General features: G+C 44.3%; 1 protein-coding gene across 3 annotated transcripts in view; it reads left to right on the top strand.

Moving 5' to 3' along the window:
• LOC124722973 (spindle assembly abnormal protein 6 homolog) overlaps positions 1–21616 on the top strand; it is a 262501-nt gene that overhangs the window by 50220 nt on the left and 190665 nt on the right. For 2 of the 3 annotated variants that reach the window (XM_047248141.1, XM_047248143.1), the window contains one exon: positions 2776–2944. The exons of the other annotated variant lie outside the window; for it this stretch is intronic. In XM_047248141.1, coding sequence (XP_047104097.1) covers positions 2776–2944 — 169 coding nt within the window. The remainder of the gene's footprint in view (positions 1–2775; positions 2945–21616) is intronic. 3 annotated transcript variants of the gene reach the window in all.

The raw sequence follows: 21616 nt of genomic DNA, 5'->3' as shown, positions 1-21616 counted from the left end.
TGTTGACAGTAAACAAAACACCATCTATTAAAACAAAAATAGAATTGACCTTTGTTTGCCAGCAAATGTTTTTCAGCAGTGCTACCAACGCCATCTACATTAGTTACACCTCCTTTTTATATTTTAAGTATATAAAAGCTGTTAAATTCTTTAAAAAATTGCTTAATTTAATAAATGTAACTGTAAAATGTGAAGAAATGGTGGGTGATACAGTTTTTTAAGTATCATATTTGGATTTCCCACCCTAAAAAACATAAGAATCAGCAAAAAAGTTTTTCCATCGTTGGTCTGTGGAATTTATAATGTGAAAGCGTTTTGTGTTTCATCGCTGCACCCAATGACAGCTGCTGAAGACTCGTGGACTACAGACATGTTGCTATGCTTCTTGGACTCCCTCGTGTCTGTTCGGAAAACTGCCTTCAGGTCTGCAGATAAGCAACAGTGTCCCTGTGCATGTCCTTGTGTCCTCCCATCTGTCTGCCTGAAAAACTGAGTCAGTGTTCCCCATGACGAGTGAGATGTTGAGCTCAAGAGAATGACAAGACATTAGTGTTGTGCATTGTAGCTCTTAGCACTTTGTTTTCATGTAAAAGCATTACATTGTGGTCATGTGACATAGTGTTGTTGTTCTTCCCTTTCATTATTAACTACCACACTGATTCCTTGAAGTAATGTTTGTGTAGTACGCAATATTTATGAAGAACATTTTAGCTGCCTTTTTAAATGGACGTACAGTGTGTCCATAAATTATCTTTAGAACTTCAGACTTCAAGATCTTTAAAACTATACTAGATATTAAAAATGTTTAACATGTGATAAGATAACTCATAAAGTTTTGTTTCCTCATTCATACACATCAGTGTGTGCCATAACCTCTTAGGGAAGACATTGTACACTGTTGAGCATCTCATTTCCAACCCTCTGGCGGTCATATGCACAGGTTTTGTTGGACTTCTTGCAAATGCCTGCAGCACCTTTTCCACAATGGTGTCTGAAACAGATGGGTGACTTGCCCCCCCCTTTTTATGGAGAACACTATCATTTTTTCATAAATGACATATGCCAAGCCCAAATAGTTGGTCAAGACAGTGGTTGCCTTCCATACTGTGTTCGAAAGTTTCATTGCATTTGGGCAACGGATGTTGTTTGTATGAGCAGGCCCCACACTGATCTATCTCTTGTGGTGTCCACATTTTATCTGGTTTTCAAGTTCAATTTTGTGTCAAAACTGGGTTACCTGGAAGGTAAAAAAAAAAAAAAAAATAAAAAAAAAAAAAAAAAAAATTGAGTTATCTTATCAGTGCTGAAAAACCATTTGTTAATATCTAGTATAGCTTTAAAGTTACTGAAGTCTTAAGTAGTAAAGACAGTTTATGGACACCCATTATTTTAGTAACTTTTTCATGTCTTAGGGAAATTTATTAAAAAATTTGAAATGTCCAAAAGGGCACTTGTTCCAATGTTATGTATAACTATGTTAATGACAATCAAATTCATACCTAAAAATTTTGTATTTGTTACAATATATAGATTTATTGTATATGCTCATTGTGTCAGAGTTGTGTTCCCTCATTATGTTGAAGTGCATACTGTTTTTCTTCCTTGTGTTAAATGTTAATTTATTTTATACAGCTCAGTTGAAAGCATCTGTGAGGGTTTCATTTGGTTTTTGTAACAGAAGCTCTGGTGAAACTTCCTGGCAGATTAAAACTGTGTGCCCGACCGAGACTCGAACTCGGGACCTTTGCCTTTCGCGGGCAAGTGCTCTACCAACTGAGCTACCGAAGCACGACTCACGCCCGGTACTCACAGCTTTACTTCTGCCAGTACCTCGTCTCCTACCTTCCAAACTTTACAGAAGCTCTCCTGCGAACCTTGCAGAACTAGCACTCCTGAAAGAAAGGATATTGCGGAGACATGGCTTAGCCACAGCCTGGGGGATGTTTCCAGAATGAGATTTTCACTCTGCAGCGGAGTGTGCGCTGATATGAAACTTCCTGGCAGATTAAAACTGTGTGCCCGACCGAGACTCGAACTCGGGACCTTTGCCTTTCGCGGGCAAGTGCTCTACCAACTGAGCTACCGAAGCACGACTCACGCCCGGTACTCACAGCTTTACTTCTGCCAGTACCTCGTCTCCTACCTTCCAAACTTTACAGAAGCTCTCCTGCGAACCTTGCAGAACTAGCACTCCTGAAAGAAAGGATATTGCGGAGACATGGCTTAGCCACAGCCTGGGGGATGTTTCCAGAATGAGATTTTCACTCTGCAGCGGAGTGTGCGCTGATATGAAACTTCCTGGCAGATTAAAACTGTGTGCCCGACCGAGACTCGAACTCGGGACCTTTGCCTTTCGCGGGCAAGTGCTCTACCAACTGAGCTACCGAAGCACGACTCACGCCCGGTACTCACAGCTTTACTTCTGCCAGTACCTCGTCTCCTACCTTCCAAACTTTACAGAAGCTCTCCTGCGAACCTTGCAGAACTAGCACTCCTTTTTCCTCATCATGCTGAGTCTCACTACATGTTGACTGATGACTTTTTGCTGTGTGCAGAGTCTATAATGGGATGGTAATACTAGGTACCAGTCACGGGTTCCGCTAAGGATTCACAAAGTGCTCAAAATTCAAGGATCACTCAATTTACCTAGTTTTAGAAAGTGCATGTTGTTGTTGTCGTTTTATGTTTACTTCAGGTGTTACTGTTAATATGTACTGTTTTTGGAGCTCTAAATGACTAGAACAGAGAGATTAAATCATAACACTGTTCTTCCAGGTATGTTCTGCGTATTGAAGAGAACATTATGTATGAGAAAAGAGAAACTTTGCTTAAAATTATCGAGATAAATGACTTGAGGCAGATGACTCACCTCTACATTAAAATACAAAAATGTTCAGAAGATGAAGTCAAGAAGATTGTCACAGACAGAATAAACTTGCTGCAGGTGGGTGGGTCTATTTCATAAAATAAAAATGTGTCTTGGATTATTTGCAGTGCCTTTTATATCTTGCATTTCTGCATTTCTCCTTTCGAAAATGTGCCTAACCTTCTACTGAGGATTGCTGTTTTTTAAGAATATTTGGTCTAAACTTTCCTCTCAAATATACGAGTGTATCTAGAGTGCACATTACTGTAACTGAAGGATTGTCGTAGACAGCTTCATGAAGTGACTGAACTCTGCAGGTCTTCTGAATTAACACTGTTTAATATGAAAGAACTATTTGAAGAATGTCTGCTAAATTTGTTGGTCTACCAGCAGTTGGATAACCAGCAGAATAAAGTTGATTTATTCAGTTAGTTGTTCTACGAGTCAGACTCTGTGAAGCTGTCAATTCAAAGACCTAATGAACATACTTTACTGAGAGAGTTAATCAGCTGAGTGTGATCTTCTATCACATAATGATTCCAGTCAATTATTTTAACCTCACTTTGAAGGAGATTTTTGATGGTAATGTAACTATGTCCTACTCACAAGTAACTCCTTGAGTATGAGGGCACAATTAGTAAGGCTCATTTGAAAGTGTTCTGTTAAAAATTATGACAGGAAAAATATTAGCTGCTAATGACTCACCATGTGCAACGGGAGGGTGAGAGAAAATGAGTGTCTGGGAGGTGCAGAGATCAACCTTTATGGGACGTATGTAGTACACTGGACATTGTTGACATTTAACAACCATGAAAACCAAATGAAAAATGTCATGCTACAGTGATCAAAAAGGTTCACACCATCAAGATCAAGGCTGAACTACTTGAGAGTTATGAACCGTACAGGACATTCTGTTAGGTATCCATCCGTAAGAGTGTAGCTGCAGATAGTGTGATAGTATGTTTTATAGGTATGGGAAAAATAAACGTTCAGAGGCTGAATTTGTCCAGTGGTTCCAGGTGGTATGAATTGCAATGTCGTGTACTTCTCAGGGGGAATAGTTTGCTCTAAAGGAGTAAGATTTTTATAAGCAGACCAGGAATCTAACAAAAACAAGTTATTTTGACTAGCTGTTGGCAAGAAGCACCGCTCATATCATATTTGTAGTTCTTACGCCCATCTTCCCCACTCTCGTTTACTGTGACATAAATATTCTCTACTACCCTCTCAAAGTCATGCACATGAGAAAGATTTGTAGGGAGCAACAGCACTTCCAGCTTCTCTCTGCACAATAAATAACTTTACAGAAAATTTAATATCCAGATTAACAATTCTCATAATTGTATACAAATGTGTTAAGGCATTGGTGTTAGTTGATCTTGATACAACTCTGTGGGTACCGAAGTACATGCCTGGACATCACATACGTATCATCAGACTTAGACACTGGAAGTTTCTGTTAATGCACTCTGTTTTCAGGGTATGTGGAACAGGGTATTATACATAGTAAATAAATCTTCAAATGTGCATTCATTAGACTGGTGTTACTTTCTGGATGACTCTTTTATAAAAAGCAATATCACCTGCTTTCTTTTTGCCCCATGTGGCTGTCTAAAACCTGCTGGAAAGTGTAATTGCTCTCTAGCAAACTTGGTATCTTGCAGCCTTTATTTTCTGTGAATAGTTAAAACATGACATATATAATGTGCTAATTTTCATGCACTTCTCAAAACAGCTACACATATGAATTTAGTTCTCCCTCAAAGTGCGTAAATACGTCCATTTTTGGTTGTGCTTGTGCACTAGAGTTACAAAATGGACTGGAGGGGACATCGCTTTTTTCTGGAAGTTCATAACTGCAGACATTACGTGAAGTCTTAAAGAATGACACTAGCAAAATAACATCACAGGACCTATCTCAGATCCCCAAGAAATTCTGGTCATAGTCAGTGTTCAAACTTATTGCTAATAAATGAGGCAGGAATAGAAAAATGAAATGTGAAAACAAAATCTGTGATGTATCTACCTCCCTCCCCCCTCCCTCCCCCCCCCCTCCCTCGCCTCCCCTGGAACAATTGAGCTTGCCAAGGTGAGGTGTTTTGCATACCTTAACAATACTCTAGGTGCAAGCACAACGTAAGTTATTTGCGGAGAGGCCAGACTAATATGTGGTTCCTGAAGAGTGGCAGCAGCCTTTCCAGTACTAGCAGGGCCAACAATCTGCAGTATAGATTGACCTGGCCTTGTTACATTAGCCAACATGGTCTTGCTATCATGGTACTGCAAACAGCTAAAAGCAACCTTTCCTGAGGGCATACAGCTCTGTTGTATGATTTAATGGTGGTGTCATCCCCTTGAGTAAAATATTCCAATGTTGAAATAGCCCACCCTTTGGATCTCTGGGCGGTGACTAATCAGGAGGATAGCGTTATCAGTAAAAACAAAATTAGCATTCTACAGGTCACAGTTTTGAATGTTAGAAGCCATAATTGGGTAGGTACTTAAAATGGGAATTGAAGTTGGAGTTGGATGTAGCGAGAAGTAGTGAGAATTAACGAAGTGCATTGACAGGAAGAACAGGACCTCTGGTAGGGTGAGTACTGGGTTACAAATACAAAATTAAATAGTTTAAATGCTGGAATAGGTCTAATAATGAACAAGGAAATAGGAATGTGGGTAAACTATTATGAAAAACATGGCTATTGCATCATAGAAGGTAAGAACACCCATCATAATTTTAAAAGTTTATATGCCAACTATCTCTACAGATGATTAAGAGATTGGAGAATGTATGATCAGATAAGAGAAATTACTCAGATAGTTAAGGGAGACAAAAATTTAATTCTTAAGGGCACCTGAAATTGATGGTAGGTAAATAACGAGAAGGGAAAATAGTATGAGAACATAAACTAGGGCAGCTTGAAAGGGGAAGCAGTTACAATTTGACGCACAGCACAATTTCATCATTGCTAACACTTGATTTAAGTATTTTGAAAGAAAGTTGCACACTTAGAAGAGACCTGGGGACACCAGAAGGTTTCAGATAGAGTATGTAATGGAAAGACAGATTCCAAAACCAGATTTTATACTGCAAAACATTTCCAGGGGCATGTATGGGTTTTGGCCCATTATTTATTTGTTAATAATTGCAGGTTGAAAGTAAATATGAGTCATGGATAAATCTAAAGAACCAGAGTTTGTTGAGAATTCCAAAGGGAGCAGTAGAAATTGAGTCACTGAAATGGTAAAGAAGTGCAATAGAAATGGAAAGGATAGTTTTGAGAGATGAAATACTGAAGACTGAAGAGAATCAAATAGGCAGAAAGATAACTAGTAAAAATTCCTGAATAATGCAGGAGATATTGAATTTAACTGAATAAACTAGAAAATATACAAATGCAGCAAATGAAATAGGCGAAAGGGAATACAGAAGTCTAAAAATGATATTGACAAAAAGCACAAAATAGCAAAGCAGAAATGGATAGAGAATAAATGCAAAGCTTTAGAAGCATGCATGACTATGGGGAAAATAGATTTTGCATTTAGGAAAATATTAAAACCTTGGGAGAACAGTGTCAAGAACTCAAACGACAAGCCAGTATTAATCAGAGGAGGGAAAGATGGAAGTTGGAAGGAATGTATAGAAGAGCTATACTAGGGAAATGAACGTGGAGCACAATATTGAATAAAAAGAAGAGGTAGTACACTCATGCTCATAAATTAAAGATAATGCTGATACATGGTGAAACAACGCTCTGGTGGGCAGTTTGCACATTTAAGTCACCTTGGGGTATGGCCATGTGGTGCATTTGACCTGCGGTCATTGCACTGTGGCGCTGGCAACAGTCCACATACGCAGAGGTGTGTTGGTGCATGTCAGAATACGGTGCAGCGAGTAAGTGTGCAGATGTTTTCAGACGTGAAAATGGTGACTGTGTGTTGAGAATGGCTCAAAGAACACATATTGATGACGTTATGAGGGGTAGAATACCAGGGCGACTGGAGGCTGGTCAAACACAACAGGTTATAGCATGGGCCATCCCTGTGCCAGAAAGTGTGATCTCAAGATTATGGCAACGATTCCAGCAGACAGGGAACGTGTCCAGGTGCCACAGTACGGGACGTCCACAGTGTACAACACCACAAGGAGACTGATATCTCACCATCAGTGCCTGCAGACGGCCACGGAGTACTGCTAGTAGCCTTGCTCGGGACCTTACTGCAGCCACTGGAACAGTTGTCTCCAGACACACAGTCTACAGACGACTGAACAGACATGGTTTATTTGCCCAGAGACCTGCAAGGTGCATTCCAGCATTCCACTGACCCCTGGTCACAGGAGAGCCCATAAGGCCTGGTGTCAAGAACACAGTATACGGTCATTGGAACAGTGGTCCCAGGTTATGTTCAAGGATGAGTCCAGGTGTAGTCTGAACAGTGATTCTCTCCGGGTTTTCATCTGGAGTGAACCAGGAACCAGATACCAGCCCCTTAATTTACCTGAAAGGGACCTGTATGGAGGTTGTGGTTTGATGGTGGGGGGTGGGATTATGATTGGTGCACGTACACTCCTGCATGTCTTTGACAGAGGAACTGTAACAGGACAGGTGTATCGGGACGTCATTTTGCATCAGTATGTCCGCCTTTTCAGGGGTGCAGTGGGTCCCACCTTCCTCCTGATGGATAATAATGCATGGTCCCACCGAGCTGCCATCGTGGACTATAGTTCAATTCTTTTATCTTGGCGGCTCGCGCATGCCCGCCCAGACGCGGGAGATTGCTGCGTTGCCAGTTGCACACGACGCACGCACCAAGAGAAGCAGCACCATAGTATAGTATAGTTCGCAAACTTAACATTTAGGGGGGAGCACGCAGTTCATGAAGTAAAGCCACCACGGCCGCATTAACCCTTTTGCTGCTACAGAGACGTGCTCCCCGCATTCCGCGCTGTGCGCGATTTTGTCACTGCACTGCTCACCTGTGCTGACACATGGTGTTCCGACTGCTTTGACAGACTTATCATTGGATTTCACAAAAACTATTTGGCCCAAAAATTAGATTTTTACACATTTTCTTGACTGATACCTTCCCCCTATAAATGACTTAATTTTGTTTCGATGTTCAACGCAGTTATTATGCAGCATTAAATATAGTAAACCATTGCACGAAATTTTGAAGATTTTGCAGAGGTAAAAGTCCATAGAGTATACTTTCCATATGGTCGATTTTAGTTGCCACAATGTTGAGAATGGAATGTGGACAAGATACCTAAATTTCATACCGAGCGAGGTGGCGCAGTGGCTAGCACATTGGACTCGCATTCGGGAGGGCGACGATTCAATCCCGAGTCCGGCCATCCTGATTTAGGTTTTCCGTGATTTCCCTAAATTGCTCCAGGCAAATGCCAGGATGGTTCCTTTGAAAGGGCACAGCCGACTTCCTTCCCTAATCCGATGAGATCGATGACCTTGCTGTCTGGTCTCCTTCCCCAAACAACCCAACCCCAACCTAAATTTCATATAAAATTTGATTGATTGAAGTGCTTTAAAATAAAGCCAAACACGCCCGGTGTAAATAAAACTTTTATTACAGTCGCGAAAGACGGAATATTTCTCAGTACTACATACGGCACCTATGTGGTACTTAAATTAAATGAGATATTGTTATACAGTAAATTTTATATGAAATTTAGGTATCTTATCCACATTTCATTCTCAACATTGTGGCAACTAAAATCGACCATACGGAAAGTATACGCTATGGACTTTTACCTCTGCAAACTCTTCAAAATTTCGTGCAATGGTTTACTACATTTAATGCTGCACAATAACTGGGTCGAACATCGAAACAAAATTAAGTCATTTATGGGGGGAAGGTATCAGTCAAGAAGATGTGTAAAAATCTAATTTTTGGGCCAAATAGATTTTGTGAAATCGAATGATACGTGTGTCAAAGCAGTGGGAACACCATGTGTCTGCACAGGCAAGCAGGCAAGCAGTGCAGTGATGACAAAGTCGCGCACAGCGCGGAATGCAGGGGGCACGTGTCTGCAGCAGCAAAAGGGTTAAAGAAGAGACAAAGCACTAGAAATTTCAAAAAAATTGCATTCAAACGAATAAAATTCGTGAGATAAGATAAGACACTTCGATACTGTTTTTAAATAAAGAAAATATTGAAAACCGCACGAGGTTTGAACTCTTCACCTTTCGCTTACTAATTCAACGCCTTAACCGTTACGCTACCGCAGCTCGTCCTATAACGTAGGTCAATGAGGAGTCTAACACGTCACGCAAAATACTGACAAACACTATTGGTATGACTACGAATTACTCACACTTCATCGAATTACAATAGGAAATAAACAATTACCGCTGTTCTTTATTGCGAAAAAGTGGTTCGTGAGATTGCTATCACCTGAATTAGGAGTCTTATTGTTTGTTTGGTTTAATTAATTAATAGAATATGAAGCAATTGGTATAAAGAATGCTTTTTCCAAACTTTCTATAAAAGAAAGTCTGCTATCAAGACATTGCTTTTGTTCTATTACTTTATTTATGACTGAACGTTTCTGAAACTGAAGACACTCGTCCGTGCTCTGCTCTGCAGTTGAGATCTGGCAACGTCGTTCTCTGTTCATTGGCTGACTGTGTTTTGTGACGTCAGATGCGCAGAACAAACCTAAACTCGGCCGCCAACATAAATGACGCGCACTTGTACCTTGAAACAGGAGATATCAGGAGAATGGAGTGGCCTGCCTGTTCTCCAGATCTAAACACCATCGAGCACATCTGGGATGCTCTCGGTCGACGTGTCGCTGCACGTCTTCAAGCTCCTAGGACACTTCAGGAGCTCCGACAGGCGCTGGTGCAAGAATGGGAGCCATACCCCAGCAGCTGCTCGACCACCTGATCCAGAGTACGCCAACCCGTTGTGCGGCCTGTGTACATGTGGCTATGCTATTAATGCCAGTTTTGTGTAGTGCCACATTGTGTGGTACCACATTCTGCAATTATCCATAATTTATGAGCATGAGTGTAGATTAAGATAGGAGACATGATACAGTGAGAAGATTGTGACAAAACACTGGAAGTCAAAACAGCGCACCTGGGGTAGACGACATTCTATCAGAATTATTGAGATCCTGGTGAGATCAAACCACAACAAATCATATTCCACCTGATATGCAAGATATGAATCAAGTAAAATACCCACAGACTGCTGAAGAGTGTAATAATTACTATTCGAAAAGCAGCAGATGCTAACACTTGTTGATATTACAGAGCTGTCAGTTTAATAAGTTACAGTTGCAAAATACTGACATGAATTACTTACGGAAGAATAATAGAAGCTTCTATTGAGGAAGATCAGTTTGTCTTTCTGAGAAATGGAGAAATGGCATGATGCAATGCTGCTTCAGACAAAGGCAACCAATTTGGCGTGTGTAAAGCTCATTCGCAACCCCCCCCCCCCTCCCCCCTCCACACACACACACACACACACACACACACACACACACACACACACACACACACACACGTTTTTGAGAAAGCTACCCCTAATTTTTCATCATCATATACGTGGGCTGTAAATGCATTTATTCCTGAAATCGAGGAAAGAAACTTTACTGACTGCCACTTATGTGTGCGTGAGGTAAATGCTGGTGGCATAGTGACCAAGACATCTTGATGCGGAACAGAGAACTTGTTTGATTCCCGAATGCATACTACAGGCCCACTTGTCCCTGTTACGAAATTGGTACAAGTAGCACAGTTAATGTGGTAAGTAAATCAATAAGGAAAAATAACTCAGTAGACAAATCAATTTTTCAGATAATTTGGATTAGTAATTAAAAATTTAATCGCGGTCATCTTACAGTGGCTCTTTCCTCACTCTGTTTAATGTCCTCAGTTTCCTTCGAAGAACTAGGTGTATGGTAATTATCGTATAAACATTTGAAGCAAATTTAGTCCTGGCACCAAGAACATTTAATGACTGCAGGCATCACATAACTACATCATTCCTTCTGAAGAGTCAGTGAAAAAAGACTAGCTTTTCATTCAAAAAAAAAAATTGTTTTTCAGTAGTTAATTTTGGTGCATAGCATCTATATATTAACAATACCTGAAAAATTGTTGCTGAAAGCTGATCTCGAATTACATTGTGAATCATTATTGCCTCTATGCAGTTGTGCAATTGCTGTTGGTTTCCAGAAGCAGATTACAATTTTTAAACCTCGAAGAAAAGTTTTTAACTTGGTGGTAAAAATAGACATCACATGGCTGGTACACAGGTGTGCAGTTTGGCAGCATTACTTCTACCATGCAAGCCAGTTAACCCTCGACATGTATAAACCTGCTGCATAAGTGTCAGTATTAGTTTGTCCATCATAGGAATGCTATATCAGACAAAACTTGTAATGGCAATGTATGGTTTTAAAATATTCTCAAAGATATGTTTTGTGATTTGAAATTGTTGGTTTTCCGGATTTGGAGCAAGTGACATAAACATTTTTTTACGAGTCTGTTAGCGATTGATCTCTACTATACCTGTTAGTTTCTTATGAGTATAGGAAAACTTTAGCCAACAATTTTCCAGATGGTGTGATGGAATATTGTGCTATGTGTGAATGTGTTATTTCATGTATACTACCAACTCCAACAAGAGTTCGTATTTTTCCTTTATGTGAAAACGTGTGTTAAATACATGTCTCTGCAGCAGTCTTACTCAAAAGTTTTGCCATACAAGTCCTATTCAGCACCTTGGGACAAGGGCCAGATAAGGAAACCAGTGGCTTGTGGACAGTGATGAGGAGGAACCTCACCCCAGACAGGAAAACATGGAACTTTTTAACCCCGAAAATAACAGCAAGAACCTCCTTTTCCACCTACGAATAATTACGCTGTGTAACAGAAAGCATCTTCGATGTGTAAGCAGTTAGCTGTTCAGTGCCGTCTGGATTCCGATGGGACAGGATGACACAAATTCTGTGCTGGGATTTGTCACAGACCAAGGTTAAAGACATACCTGGCATAAAGGAAGCTAGTCAGGAAGCAGAACACACGCTGTTGAGAGTTTGGAAAACCCATTGGCAGTCCGCAGACCAGACAAAGTTAACATACTTCTGCTGAAGTCAGTTAAGAGACTAGCAGATATGAATGGCATGGGGAATGAAATGAGCATAATATGAAATCTTTCCTAAAAGAGACTGTAACTCCTTCAGTTTCTTGGTTGCCGGAGGGTTGACAATGGCCTTGATGTAGTTGTCCGTGGGGACAAGACCATCTTTACTAAGCACACAACCCAAACAAAACACACATTAGGGGAGAAAAAACTGTACTTCCCCAGCTTGGAACAGAGGCCATTTCCAGGAGGCATTGAAAAACTGGCTGAACGTTTCATAAATGCTCTTCCTGAGTAGGGCCTATGATACAGATGCCGTCAAGATAATGGATGCAACAGGAAATGTCCTGAATCAACTGCTCCAAATACTGTTGGTAGACTCCTAGCACATATGAGATTCCAACAGAAAGTGATCAAACTGGTAAAGTCCAAAGGTAGTGTTGAGGACCAGGAAAGTCAGAGAATTGGTGACCAGTGGCAACTGCAGGTAAATACTGCACAAGTTGATGTGGGAAAAATATTGTCTAGGAAAATACTGGCTACCCCCGATCCTCCCACCCTCCTGATAACTTCACCAACAACTCTGTTTGCCACAGAATGGAGTATGAATCTGGGACAGATTGCATGTTGATCATCTGTTTAAAATTGTTGGACTTCTGAATCACCACCAAAGGGTTGGCCCACTGACGTGATGAAATAGGAAAAATAACTTCCTGAGCCTGCCAATGCTGCAACTCAGCCTTTACGTCGCTGCAGATAGTGAAGGGAATGGGCAGGGACAATAAAATTTGGATATAATGTACACATGTTGTTGTTGCGATATAATGTCGTAACATTAGAAGCCAGGGTTGCCTGATGTGGAATAGTTTATTTCATGACCAGTTTTGACAGTAACTAGATGTCATCTTCAGATTATCAGATCTTCCAGAAATATAACTGCACATCAACCTCATCAACATACTGAGAACATGCTCTAATTACAATAATACAGCTCACACTGGTTTTCCAAATATATAAAACTTGCCAAATAAAATATACCTAGCACAAGGGAGGATTTCAAGAGCAAAAACAGCAGTATCAGTAAACATGATGCATCTTATAATGCGCAGAGAGAATTGCACCCACATAGGAATGTTCTGTTTAGTAGAAGACAAAATGTGATGGAGCGACCACTGCAACTCGAGGCATCCCAAGAGCTTGTACGTATCTAAGTGCTGTGCTAGTATTAGTCTTAGTCACAGGAAAGGGGAATTTTGTTAAAATTCAGTAAAGGCGAGGTTGGGCGATGAAGTCTGGGGCCACTGGCAGTGTGTGGTAATAGTCGGCAGCCAGGAGGCCAGACAGGGTAAACATGGCATGGAGCTGCAGCGGCGTATTGCACGTATGATTTGTTTGGAGTGAAACAACAGTGAGGCAGGGAACTGCAGTATTGCTTTAAGTTATTGTGATGTACGAGGGAAGGCAGTAGGCCAGAGCCAGGAGTGGCGATGTGTAAGTGACTGATGTATGGGAATTTACCCCTGCCATAGTTTGTCTCTCTCTCTGACACTACGTCAGAAGCGAGGGGAAAAGCAGTATAAATAGTCAGGCACTTTTACCTTTGGGGGTGTGTGCCAGGTTAGTCGAGAGTCGGATTGGACCTGTGCTGGTCTACACTCATAGGGGCCAGTCTGGCGGCGATGTTGTAAATATTCTGTGTAAACCTGTACTTTGTTTCTGTGTACTTGTTTGGACTGTATTCTGCCTCCGGGGACACAACACAGGAGCTGGATGGAACGGCAGCCGGGTACTTGCCTGAAGGAGGGCAGTGACAGCGGTCTGCAGCGGGTCCAGGACGGGCCACGTTCACTTCCCACCTGGCGTACCAGGGTCTGGGCAAGGCGTACACTACGGGAGGTGTGGCAGCGCTGAAACAGTGTTAGGAACAGTGGCGGGTGTTGCCATCTGGCAGGCACCACTAGCAGCAAGTTTAGGCACAACGTCCAGGAGGGCGTGGGTTTGAGTCCGGTTCTGTCCTGGGAGCAGCAGTGACCGAGGGCCACGGGTGACCAGTATAACCACCTTTGTCCCATGGTTGGACAGAGCAGGTCAAATGGGGTGGAGGGTGCCGGTGAGGACCAGGGACTGTTGCAGTCTCCGAAATAACGGGCAGCTACGCGACGCCAGACATGACACCTCGGTGGGCAGCGACCGGGCGAGCGCGCCTGACTTCCATTGTCGGGCGGCCTTGATGACCGCAGTAGCAGTGTCGGCAGTCCAGGAGTGCTGAGACAGCCGGACTCGCGGAACAGCACGCGGGCGGCTCGCCGACATTACGGTTCTGTAAACTAGCTGAATAAGGGAATACTTCTGAATACCGCTGTATCACTCTGCAGTGCCCCTTGACTCTATTGAACTTCCTCGGCCTCCTGATGAAATACGGTGTGGTGGGTCCCGGCTTCAGCTCGGCCCTCTGGAGTCCAGGGTTTGACCATCGACAGTCCGCAGTATAAGTTAATTAGGCTAGCTATTGCTCCTTTGTCTACATAAAATTTGACTGACTCCTCATCCAGTGTCAACCTCATCAAAATATGCTGGGGCAACACACACAGGGCATTATAGACAGTCCCAGAGTTGAGTGAAAACAGCAGAGCATCCAAAGACTGATTCACGGCACATTGACTGTCGCAGACAGTTGATAAATGACCTAGCTGTCTGCATACCCCAAACATGGCCTCCAGTGTGGCAAACACGTAACAAATGACAACTGGGGCAAGACTGTTGCCTCACTCAATGAGCAGAAGGAGAATGGAACCAAGGACCCGAAAGCGCAGCTGGTGGAAATTGTGACACTGCGGATAGCGCAAACCCACCGAGCTCAGCATCAGTGAGGATGGTCAGCAATGCTTGGCAACTTGTTGGGAAGCGAGGCCACTTGGGTTATTGTGTGGGGCACTGGGCGTTGGTTATTGTGCACATCCAATTGCACCCCCTGCCAATTGTAAGAAAGGATGTGCTGCTATTGTAAGCTCATGTGATTCCGTAATTTGGGTGTTTGTTAAAGAAGGGTTGGACATGGCCATCACCCTAGTCTCAGCTGGGGCGGGAACTAACCCGACAATCACATCCTGAATTAGTGAGTCTGAATAAGAGGTAGCACATTTTGGACACTCAAAATGACACTTGCATGAGAGGCCCTGAAAATCGGTGATCCGGGCCACATGCGGCTACCAAGGGTGCCAGTGATGTTAGTTAAACTCCAGTAGTGCTCCCACCACATGTGTTTGATGGCCAAAATACTGCATAAGCACCTGACAGACTTATCAAAGGGAAGTGTCTCGGGCTCAATGGAGGGCTTCAAATTTTGGACAACTTTGTGGAAACCTGCACTGCTAGACAATGTAAGGCACCCTTGTCAACATGATCAACAGTACACATTACCTGGCAGTGTAGCAAGAACTAGTGCAGGCAATTCTCTCATCTTTCTTTCAACTCACTGAAACTGGCAAACTGTGTTGCGGGTTGCAAGGGCAGTGCAGAAAATGGAACATTGGGTGCCTGCCCCCCCCCCCCCCTCCCCCTCCCCCTCCCCCTCCCCCTCCCCCACCATACCTCGACTGGCAAGGGTGTAAAACAAGTCCGCATTTTGGGTTATCAGTGGCTGCTGCTACTGCAGTTACAGCTACAGCTGTTGCTGCTTCTTCTGAAAGTGTAACTGTTCCTGCCAGCATTTCAGAAATCCTGGGTACATGATGGCCGAAGTGAACACTAGGTAAAGGGAAAAGAAAATGAAGGGGTGTCAGATGCATGAGAACGTCCTTCATTGTCGCTTTGTGTCTGCACAGGCATGACAATGCCTCTTCACTACACATTCAGCACAGATACTTCACAAGCTGACAGGGGCTCGATGTTGACCAGGGAATAGATCCTCCTAAAGTAATAAACTCACTGTGTGACTCCGAACCCATGTAGAGGTGAACACATGTAGAACTCAGAATGTGGCTGGTGAGGATGGTTAAGGCCAAGCACTCAGCACAACACGTAGCACAATATGCTAGGTGAGGTCTGCGGTGGTCAAACTCATAGTAAACACTGGCCTGCCCGGCCTGCTGCCACCTGCAGGTAAACACTTCCACTAGCTGGTCTTCCCATGGTACATGTTGTGTGCACCATCCATGGCAGGTTTCCATGCTATCCTGCCGGGCTACCCATGCCAGCTCATATGCTTTCATTGTGATGTCCACTGCCAGGGATACTAAAATAACATTTAGAGATTGAGAGAGAGATTTTGACAATGATGAATGGAATACTGTCTTTAAAATTATGGTGGTATATAGGGATAAAATACTGGGAGCAAAAGGTTAACTACAGCTGTTGGAATTAAGACATAAAAAGGAAGCAGTAGCTGAAAAGTGAGTAAGGCAAGGTTCTAGCTTATCCTCACTGGTAGGCAATGTGTACATGGAGCAAGCAGTAAGAGAAACCAAGGAGTAATTTGGAAAGGGGACTGAAGTTTACAGAGAAGAAATAAAAACTTTGATGTTTGCTGACATCATTGTAATTCTGTCAGTCAGCCAAGAACTTTGAACATGAATTGAAAGGAGTGGGTAGTGTCTTGAAAAGATGTTATAAGATGACCAGCCATAAAAGTAAAACAAGGGTAGTCTAATCTAATTGAGTGATCCTCAAATAATTAGTTTAGAAAAATACACATCAGAAGGAGTAGAATGGTTTTGCTATATGGGTAGCAAAATAATTCATGGTAGCCGAAGTAAGGAGGATATAAGAAAACTGGAACTAATTTGAAAGGTCTTCCTTAAGAAGCGAGATTTGCTAACATCTAGAATAAATTGAAGTGTAAGGGAGTCTTTTTCTGAACATATTTGTCTGTAGTGTAGCCATGTATTGGAGTGAAATGTGGAGGATAAACGTTTCAGACAGCAGGAGAATAGAATCTCTTGAAATATGGTGCTACAGAAGAATGTTGAGGATTAGATAGTGATGTGGGATAACTAATATAGAGGTACTGAAGAGAATTAGGGAGAAACAAAATTTATGGCAATACATGACTAAAAGAAGTCTCGGGCCTTTGTCCCACTTCAACATGGGGTGAGCTGTGGCACTATGGATTTTGGCAATTTTGGTATCAGAGGGTGACCGGATGCCCTTCCTGTCGCCATCTCATACCTGCCGGGACGGAATTAGTGTACCCCAGCTGTCTGCGTCTAGTGTAAGCCATGAAATAGTGTGAATATATTCAAATGTCTGCGAGTCTTGTAAATGAGACAGGACGTGGGGATCAGCCCGGTAGTCACCTAGTGTGAGGTGTAAAAGTGCCTAAAAACCACATCCAGGCTGGCCAGCACACTGGCCCTCATCGTTAATCATCTAGTCATCCCCCCTGTAGGCAAAGGCTCCACCACTGCTGTGATGGTTTGCAGTGGCTACCTGTCGGATCGTTTCCACCACCTGCCTGACTCCTCCACCTACAAACTCTGTCATAGTGATTCCAGCCCAAAACTTCATCATAACTTCCAGTCTTTACTGGAATCCTTGGGGCTTGTCGCAGAATCTCTCCCCTAAGTCCATCTCTCTCCTCACCCCAATGGCACACCATACACCTGGCTTCTCCCCAAAATCCTTGAACCTGATAGTCCTGGACACCCCATTGTGGCTGCACCATTCTCACCCCTTTGCCTCCTGAGCCTCTACTCGTCACTGTTGATGCCATTTTACTATTCAACAACATACCTCACATTCATGGCCTTGCTGCTATCGAACATTAACTCTCCCTATGTCTTTCAGACTCCACACCCCACATTCCTCGTACACCTTACCAACTACATCCTGACAAAAAAATAAAATAATTCCATAGCACAGAAATGGGCACCTGCACGAAACCCTTCTATGCACCATTTCTATGGGCTAGGGAACCTATCTACCCTCCCTATCTGGTTCACGTTAATTGATTATTTGCAACCTCAACATATTTTGTTCCCTCCGCATCACCTAATTCTCATTAACCCAACACGCCACCTCTCTAACGGCTCCATCCCCACCACTGTCCACATTAACCCCACCAGCCACCAACAGTACCTGTATTTTGACAGCTGCCATCCCTTCCACACCAAAAAATCCCTCCCATACATCCTGGCCACCAAGTGACAAGAACTCCCTTTCCCCCTGCGGGTCCGGGGGTTAGAATAGGCCTGAGGTATTCCTGCCTGTCATAAGAGGCGACTAAAAGGAGTCTCATATTTCAACCTTCATGTGATGGTCCCCTCTATGTTTTGACCTTCATTTTTTAAAATTTTCCGAAAGAGCGAACCAACTGGGGAATGGTGCTTTACATGGTGCATCATGTCCATCGAGCATTGAGATCTGTAGCCCACTTTCTCGGCGTTACATTGCAGTCCCGCTCGTTCTCCATCTCTTTGGCGAGGACACCTTCCTGGGTGTGCTTTCCACCATGCACTATGCAATGTCACTTTCTGTGCCGATGATGACTGTGGACTTCTCTGCACTTCATATCCAGCATGGCAGCCAGTCCATTGTGGTGGGGTGGCAATGTACCCTGTTGGTTGTAGCCCCCTGACAACACAGTGATCACTCTGCTGATGCCTGTGCCGTTAACTCCCCATGTATGCCAAGTAGAAGATGCCCGTCACCCTGGGGCATTGGGACTCCCGGCAATGGCCATCCTGCCTGGTGGTTTTGCTGTGGCTGGGTGGCGCCCGTGGAGAGGGCACCTGGTCGGAGTGGGTGGCATCAGGGCGGATGACACGCCATGAAGCGTAGTACGTCATCTCTTGCTGGTGGTCTGCCGTCAGCAGTCTCTAAGCAGGCAAAGTCTAACTTTAATGCTAAGCAATATGATCCCAAGTCGTTCCCCTCCCTGGCCACACCATGGAGGAATGCCAGGCTAAGGATGGCAGTGAAGCTTATTCGCCCCGGTACCTCATATGTATGAGAGTTCATGGGGAATCATTAATGTCCATGAAGCCTCAGTCTTTTAAGGAGCATTTGGAGGACAAGTTTGGGGAGGTGGAGGGTGTTGTGGTTGGCAGGAGAGCCAGCACTGTGTTACTAGAGGAGGCCGAAATGCACGCGTTTTAGCTCACGCAGGCTGGCGTGAGGTCTGGAACAGGACAAGGAAATTAGAGTTTAGAAAAACGGACGTAGCTGGTGGAATACTTAACTTTAATCCATTAATGATGAACGTCGGTCTTGATGGTACATGATACACAATATCAATAGTAACTGATAATGGCACCTTGGTAGGTCGTAGCAAATGATGTAGCTGAAGGTTATGCTAAACTATAGTCTCGGCAAATGAGAACGTAAGTAGGCAGTGAACCATCGCTAGCAAAGTCGGCTGTACAACTGGGGCGAGTGCTATGAAGTCTCTCTAGACCTGCCGTGTGGCGGCGCTCGGTCTGCAATCACTGATAGTGGCGACACACGGGTCCGACGTATACTACAGGACCGCAGCCGATTTAAAGGCTATCACCTAGCAAGTGTGGTGTCTGGCGGTGACACCACATTCCTCTCCCCGCAAATCGGCGTACGGTTGTGGTATAAGGCTTCCGCGTGGGGAGGACCCCATGTTGACGTATGCGACGAGGTGGGGAGCCTAACAACAGGCGAGGCTGTGCCACCCGCACCCTGCGATTCGAACTGCGGGGAGCTAGGAAACGCCTGAAAACCTGCTCCAGGGTGCACGCCAACATGCGGTGTATGCACCCGTAGAGAGACAGGAGGGGCCGAAGGGTCGACCTCCATTGGGCCGGGGCACCCGACGGGCGAAGACGACACATGGTCCGGAGTGGGCAAAAGTTCCATGTCGGAGGACAACTGGTCCCGGGAAGCGATCGGCGGCTCGCAACCCAGAGAGGCGCACGGTGGCTGCAGCGACGCGTCCACTGCGGGCGTCGCCGGCTGGAGAACAGGCGGCGGCGGCGCGTCGCCATGGGCCAAAATGGGAGGCAGCGTCGGTAACACCTGGGGCTGAGGCGAGCCAGTAGATGGGTCCCCAGGACGCTGACCGGACGGCACCATCGCTGAAAGCAGACTGCGAGCAGCAGATCCCGTGCGACGACAGAGGTGCAGCTGAGTGAGATGGCAGCCACCTCACCAGAGGCCCCCAAAACCAGATACATAGCGCATCCGAGGCAGTGAAGAATGCGCCCTTCAAGCCAACGCCGTGAACCTCGATAGTGGCGGTAGTAGACAACGTCGCCCGGGGCAAAGGCAGGTGTCTGCCGCTGCACAGGAACCTGATGCGGCGGATGTAACAAAGACATCAAGGTTCGATGAGGGCGACCGTGGAGCAACTCAGCCGGCGAGTGACCATCTTGGGGCTGAGAGCGATACGAGTACAAAAAGAGCAGTAATGCGTCCTCCCGAGAATGCAACTCTTTCAGCTTCAGCACCTGTGATTTGAAAGTCCTGACCAATCGTTCAGCGGCACCGTTTGACTGCGGCGAAAATGGCGTGGACATCAGATGTTGAATACAATTGGCCTTGCAGAATGACTGAAATTCTGCGGACATAAATTGTGGGCCATTGTCGGAAATAATAGTCTGTGGAAGACCTTCAATGCAAAATATAGCAGATAATGCTTGGATGGTGGCAGATGACGTCGTGGAAGACATCCGGACAACAAAAGAAAAATTACTGAATGAATCTACCACAACCAACCATTGAGCATTCCAGAATGGACCAGCAAAATCGATGTGTAAGTGTTGCCAAGGGGAAGTGGCTTTTGGCCATGCAAAGAATTTCCGCGGTGGTGCTGATTGTTGTTTGGCACACACCATGCAAGAGGAGCACATATTCGTAATCGCGGCATCGATTCCGAACCAGGTACAGTGCTGACGAGCAAGTTGTTTCGTTCTCACTATACCCCAATGTCCTTGGTGGAGAAGCTTTAAGACAGAGGACTGTAATGAACGTGGTACCACGACCCTGGACTGATCATTATCAGAACGCAACAGCAAAACACCACGTTGTACGAAAAGTCTCTCCTGGTGAGCAAAAAATTGGCGAACCAACGGATCCCCGCTCTGTGACTTTGACAAGGGCCATTGCGTAGCAACAAAACGCAGAACGGTAGCAAGGACAGAGTTGGCAGATGTGGCTGTAGCTACACGGCGAAAATCAATCGGAAACGATTCGACCACGTCATCTGTTTCTGCATCAATGAACATGCAAGCAAGTTCGGATAAATCGAATGCCCTATCCTCAGCAACAGGCAAACGGGACGATGCATCGGCATTTCCGTGCTTAGCAGTGGACTGATTCAAGATATCGTAGCGGTACTACGAGAGGAAAATAGACCAGCGAATGAATTTCTGCGCTGTACGTGGAGGTACAGCCTGGGTCGGATGAAAAAGTGATGTCAAAGCTTTGTGGTCTGTGATTATGGTAAAGTGATGACCATACAAGAAATCATGAAACTGTGTAACACCAAATATGAGAGCCAATGCTTCTTTCTCAATCTGTGAATAGTTTCTTTGCACTGACGAGAGCAATTTGGACACAAAGGCAATAGGGCGATCGTGCGATCCATCTTTGTGCGCAAGCACAGCACCGATCCCGAAATCCGATGCATCCACCATCAACAAAAGGGGCTTCTGGGGATCGAATGGC

The sequence above is a fragment of the Schistocerca piceifrons genome, chromosome X, assembly GCF_021461385.2.
Source record: "Schistocerca piceifrons isolate TAMUIC-IGC-003096 chromosome X, iqSchPice1.1, whole genome shotgun sequence".
Lineage (NCBI taxonomy): Eukaryota > Metazoa > Arthropoda > Insecta > Orthoptera > Acrididae > Schistocerca > Schistocerca piceifrons.
The sequence above is the reverse complement of the archived record's forward strand: the minus strand, read 5'-3'. Positions and strand labels throughout refer to the sequence as shown.